The 5,898-nt window shown below is 47.8% G+C and overlaps 1 protein-coding gene across 1 annotated transcript; it reads right to left on the reverse strand.

Annotated features, from left to right (window-relative positions):
* Positions 1-533: 533 nt before the first annotated feature.
* Positions 534-4,808, reverse strand: LOC137674622 (solute carrier family 2, facilitated glucose transporter member 3-like). Its single transcript, XM_068420110.1, has 8 exons — positions 4,613-4,808; positions 4,057-4,297; positions 3,718-3,880; positions 2,876-3,063; positions 2,395-2,499; positions 1,855-1,956; positions 1,389-1,592; positions 534-869 (listed from the first exon to the last, which is right to left on the reverse strand). Exons 1-8 carry the CDS (start codon positions 4,657-4,659, stop codon positions 738-740), a joined length of 1,182 nt encoding a protein of 393 aa, XP_068276211.1. The 5' UTR covers positions 4,660-4,808; the 3' UTR covers positions 534-737.
* Between the last annotated feature and the right edge of the window lie 1,090 nt (positions 4,809-5,898).

Genomic DNA, 5,898 nt, shown 5'->3' on the forward strand with positions numbered 1-5,898 from the left:
TACAAAGTGACATACAAATAAATAAACTTAAGTAAAAGTACGCTTTCAGTCTGTCTATACAAAAAAATTAAAAGAGCAGGAAAAAATATGCATGTAACTTGGTCCCCTTTTTCCTGAGGTTGAAAAAAAGTGCACACTGGATAGGAAAAAGCAAGCGGATGGCTTTTTGGTAGGCTTGTTAAATTCCAGTGTAACACTGCGTGCGCACACACACACACACATAGTAGATTCAAAGGGCCAGGGACTTGTTTAGTGGGTCACTTCAACTCACTACAAAAATAGTAATTAGATTCATATAGATAATGGTCACTGTGTGCATAAGTATGTTAAACCCAAATAGCAATTACAGGTGAGAAAAGCAAAAATATTGCAAGGTCTTCTCTGTTCTGATGTTTGTGATAGGGAAGATGAGATTATATTTTTGCAAGTGCCAGGTGCCTTCCAGTACTTGAAAATGGGATCACTCATATCAGATTTGCTTAATGCTGGTAAGCCTGGCTTAGTATGTGGAGGGAGGATATACTGGGGGAGTATGTGGGTGCAAACAAGAAAATAGCAGCAATTGAGGGGGGGGGGGGAAATGTCCTGGTTCTCATGGTTTTCTTTGCTCATTCCTTTAATAATTTAAGAGTCGAAGGGGTATGTCATGACTCTTAGGCAACTTCTTTGTTAGGCTGCATGCTGTTCAGCTCCACCATGGGGTTCTTCTCTACAGGTGATATGGGGCTGCCTTCTGCTTACTCTTCAAAGCCCCTGGAGATCTCTTCAAAAGTCCTGCCCTTGGTCTCCGGCACTTTGAAGAATGTGAAGACAAAGAAGATGACCAGGAAAACAAGGAAGATGAGGAAGACATAGGAACCACATACTTTCTGCAGGGAGGACAAAAGCAGGAGATTTTAATTTGAAAAGGTCATAAACCTAAATGCAAGGTCATTTGCTGTTGACAGGTCAAAATTCTAACACCTTTCTCCAACAATGCCCTTACTGACTTTTTCTCAACACAGCACTTTTTTAAAATGAAATCAGGTTCCTGTGGGCTTCTGAAATGCTTTAATGTTCCTGGGGGTGACTAAAATTGTGGCTTTTAAAGGTGTGCCTTGGTGTGCTAATTAAGATGTCTCTTCCAACTATTTGTAAGCTACAAGCAGTTAAGATAGCAGAATACAAGGTGAGCCACAACTCAACCTTCAGTAACAATCAGAATACAGAATCAGGGACCTCTGGGAAGACTGACCAGCCCTCTGCTCAAATTCGAGGAGAGATCAGGTTGTTAAGGGTCATACAGTCAAGCTTTAAAGTCTCCAAGGATGGAGATTCTACAACCACTCTCTGGACACCTATTCCAATGCTGCAGCACTCTCACAATGCTTTGCAAACTGGGTCTTTACCTCTGCATAGGGGAAGAGCATTCCCACCAGAAAATTAGAGGTCCAGTTGGAACAACCAGCCACTGCCATGGCTGCAGGCCATGGGCCCTGGCTGAAGAGTTCTGCCACGATGAACCAGGGGATAGGGCCAGGGCCAATCTCAAAAAGAGCCACAAAGCCAAAAGTGGCAACAATGCTGATGTATCTGATCCACTCCACAATGTCCTGCAAGGGAACAAAACATGATCAGCTGCAATTTGAGAGGCAAATATGGCTCAGCACAATGTCATGTCCAGAGTCACAACTTTCTCAGATGCACTGTGAACACTGTGGCACAGTTTCCACAGTTAGGAAGTTGTGCTCTCCACCACACACTCAGCTCTAGCCCCAGCTGTACCTGCCTAGAGGGCAGAATTGCAGGGCAAGGCAGATGTATAGTCTTCTAGGTTCCCTGATGGGGTCCTGGACCAGAACACTAATTACTCACCTTCAGAGCTAAAGCGACAGTCATAAGAACAGCACATACAGCCATGCCACCCAAACCAACCAAATGAAGGGTCCTGCGCCCTGCACACTCCACCAGGAACAGCTAGAAACATGGCAGAAGGAGAAAAAAATCCATGACTTTGGCAGTAAGAGCAGAAGAGGCTCCCTTCCTCAGTGTGCTCTGCACCTCTTTCTTTTATCTGCCTGTAGCCCTCAGTGCCAGTGGTGATCTCAATGCAGGTCACTAGGCTGCTCCATCTGGCACAAGTTTTTCCTCTCTGGTTCTTGCTCCTGCCTTCACTCATCATTCTTTTCCCCCATGCACTCCTTTTCACCCTCCCTTTCTTCTAAAAGGTTAACAATACCTCTTTCTCCCCGCCTCCTCTCCCACAATGCTTTTAATGCACTCCTTTCTTTGTTCTTATAGGCCATTGCCTAGGCCAATGCTTTGCTACAGCCTGGCTACTTGTCTTCAGTCACATCTCCCAAAAAAGCCCAGGCAGACACAGGCCCTCTCACCATAAGGTCCTGTTCCACTTACCGACACAACAGTGAAGACTGTGTTTACCACGCCAGCTCCAATGGTGGCATACACAGGCTGTGTGATACCAGCTCTTTCAAAAATCCCGGTAGAATAATAGAATACCTGGGAAGAGAAGCAAAAGTTAGACACCGTCATGATTCCAGTGTTTGAGAGCATGCCTCTTGTTCCCTGCCTAATGGCTTGCACGCCCAACAGGGAGTTTCTAAGAAGCACTCAGCAGTATAAAGCAGCATGCTTCCAGTCAAGGTTCATTCACTTGATGCAAGGCTGCAATGTCTTGCCAGGGTGTGTATGGGAAAAGTGAAAGCCAGCATGATCTCCACCTTCCATCTTAGCAATCTCTGGAGTTATCACAAAACAGTGACTTCCAGTCAAGGCACAAAAAAAGGGTTTTTGAAAGCACAGTTCTCTCAACATTAGTGGCAAGTGTAGCCAGAGATAAGGTAGGCCCAGAAGATGGGACAGGAAGATAACTCACAGCATTGATGCCTGAGAGCTGTTGGGAGAGCTGCAGCATGATGGCAATGATAATGGGTTGACGGTATTTTGGAGAACGGAAGAGCTCTGTCACAGTTGCTTTCTTTTCCTGGGACATTTTAGCACTCTCTTCTTTCATCTCCAGGATGTCTTGAGACACATCTTGTGTACCACGGAGCTTCTGGAGAACTGGAGGGAGGAATCCAAAAATGCCAGGTATAATACACACAGAGCCAGCAGGTACCCCCACTCTGCCCTGCTATTTCAGGGAGGGCACACTGGGAAGACTGGACCACCTGCCAGTCAGTGTTTGGGCCTGCTGTGTGGGAAAGACTGAGCCTCTGCATGCAGCCTTGCTCATCTTTTCAACCCAGAGGTCAGGGCACTGTGATCAGCATGGAAACCAGGACCTGGTCCTGCTCATGTTACTTGATCTCCAAACTTACATTTGATCCCTTCGTTCTGTTCACATGCTTGCCAGAGCTGCCTTCAGCCCTCTGCAGTAGGAGAGGGAAACACCCTCCAAGGTCCTTGTTAAATGTCAGCCTATTTCCTGCCTTTCAGGAGGAGCTAACAGCTGCAGCAGCTGGCCCTGCTACGTCCCATCAGGCCAGGTGTCACTCCTCACATCTTAATCCCACCTGGAGTCTCTGTTGGGCTGCCACGTTTCTCACACTTCCTCGCACTGGTGCAACCTAAAGGATGGGAGGGTAGGCCTGGTGCCCTCCGGGAGTCACACCCTGATCCATCACAGGCTCCAGAGTCAGTCCTGGCCTCCCACTCAAGTTCAGTGCAGGCTGGGAGGCAGGATACAGCCCTGCCCCTTCAGAGATGAGCTCTTACCTGCTTGCACTTCCTCTTCCTCCATCTTGTTGATCAATAAGAAACGGGGGCTCTCAGGGCAGAAAAGAAGAGCCACGCACTGCACGATTGCTGGGAGGATCGTGAACCCCAAAAGCAGTGGCCAAAGTGTCTCAGTCCCCATGATTCCCTCCAGGCCAAAGATCTACACCAAGAATTGGAGAGAAATAAAGTGATTTAAATACTCTGATCTGATTCCTCACTCCCACACCAGTGAGTATGACAGGACAACATACTGCACCTGATGGTGAGTGCAGCCCACCTCACCCTCCCCCAGACCCCCTTTCCCCTGAGGGAAGGATCAGGTTGTGTCAAGCCTACCTGGGCCACCAGGATGCCCACAACAATGCCCAGCTGGTTGAGGGTGCCAAAGGCTCCACAGAGGCTGGTGGGCGAGACCTCACTGATGTACATGGGCACAAAGCCAGTGCAGAGACCACAGAAGAGACCAATAACAAAGCGGCCCATAATCAGCATCCCTACTGCCTTTGCCGTCTTAGAGAAGGCCATGAGAGCGCCACCAGCAAAGGCCAAGATGTTCACCATCAGCATGGAGTTCCTTCTTCCAGGGTAAAGATGTCAAGACTGAGCTTAAACTGGCAGTACAGTGGGAAAATCATTGGGAGAGGGGTAAATCTACCCATGACCCCATCTCAGAGGTGGGAGGAGAACAGAGTAATTCCCATTCAGCTCCTGCCTTGGCCTGCAACTCTTTCTTTTTGCAGCCCACATATTCTTGCTTCCTTCCTCCCCAGCCTCTGCCACCTCCCACCTCCTCCTCCTCCTCCTTTCCTCTCACCTCTGGCCTCTCCCTCCCAACACTGCATTGTAGGAGGGAAGAATTCCCTAATGGCTCATATCTGCCTTCCCAACTTACCTGCCAAATCTGTTGACAAATAGACTGACTGAGAAGGAGCCGATCATACCTCCTACCGAGAAGATAGCCACAGAAAGGGACCACAGAGAAGTGAGGAGCTCTGGGGAGACAACAACCCCTTTCCGTTCTGACAAGGTTCTGTTGAAGAATCTCTGGATGATCTGCAAGAGAAACCAGGTGGGGACAGAGTTACAATCCAGTGGGAAGCACTTTGCACTGGGAGAGGGGAGATTACTTCTGAGGTCTTTCTTCTGTTTTCATGGAGGCAAGAAGCAATGATAGATCCTAAAAATTCAGTAGGCAGCAATAAGTCATACAAGAGGAAGATCAGGGTGCAGAAAGAGGAACTCTTGAGAAGTCCAGAGATGGGTAGCAGTATGGTGACAAAGAGGTTGCTTCACTGAACGTGGTGGGGCAGTGATGATTAAGGAAAACAGGCTTATCTTCTGAATGTTTCTGGATGATGTGAGTCACTGGTGGCGCTTGAGGGGGTGTGAGAGACAGTTGGGAGTGAGAGGGAGCAAGAAAATGTGACCAGAGAATGGAAGGGAACATTTCTGGCAATACCAGAACACTGGCAGCAGGAACAGGCTTTCTGGGATGGAAACAGTTTAAGAGACACAAAGTTTCACTGAGCTAAGCCTGAAAGACTGCAGCATTAGGTACAATAGTCCTTTGTGGTCCCATGGGGATGTGACAAGGTTGTGCTGCTGATTTCCGAGGCAACCCCTTTGATAATGAGGGAAATTCTGCAAAGGCTGAGGGGTACATGGCCCCAGAGCATCTGCCCCCAGCAGATGGCAGCAGGACATTAGCTAGGGAGGACCGCCCACCCCCCCTCAAACGTGTGATGTGACATCTATTCCTGGAGACAGGGTGGATGTGGTATTGGTGACTCAGTTCTCGAGAAGAACTATCTTATAGTTACAAGAAAACCACATTTCTTGTTTTCTTCATCTCTTCTTTCTTAGGCTGCAGTCATGAGATGATTTGGTCAGAGTGTCCCAGTCACAACCCTTTTACAAGCACTGAATCTACATCTAACACAAGGAATGAATAAACAAATAAAGAAAGAAGCCTGAGATGCTCCCTGAGATAAACTAACTAGAGCAACTGTAATCCCTACCAACCCTCAACTCTTTTTCTGCACACTGCTCTCTACATTCCTTCTGCCATGGCTCGTTTATTCTGACTCAAAACTGAAGTGGCTCACATTCCTCCACGCATCAAATATAGATCTACCAGGAAATGGCAGATGGACCTCTCCTCTGCACTCTTAATTAAGA

The sequence above is a fragment of the Nyctibius grandis genome, chromosome 30 (genome assembly GCF_013368605.1).
Source record: "Nyctibius grandis isolate bNycGra1 chromosome 30, bNycGra1.pri, whole genome shotgun sequence".
Classification (NCBI taxonomy): Eukaryota; Metazoa; Chordata; class Aves; order Nyctibiiformes; family Nyctibiidae; genus Nyctibius; species Nyctibius grandis.

Bases quoted from the DNA above. Each gene is read 5' to 3' on its own strand.
- LOC137674622 (XM_068420110.1), bottom strand. From the start codon at position 4,659: ATGATCGGCTCCTTCTCAGTCAGTCTATTTGTCAACAGATTTGGCAG. The intron at 1,957-2,394 runs GTAAGTGGAACA...CCATGTTTCTAG, and splicing joins CAGTCTTCACTGTTGTGTCG to CTGTTCCTGGTGGAGTGTGC. The intron at 1,593-1,854 runs GTGAGTAATTAG...GTTCCCTTGCAG, and splicing joins CTGTCGCTTTAGCTCTGAAG to GACATTGTGGAGTGGATCAG.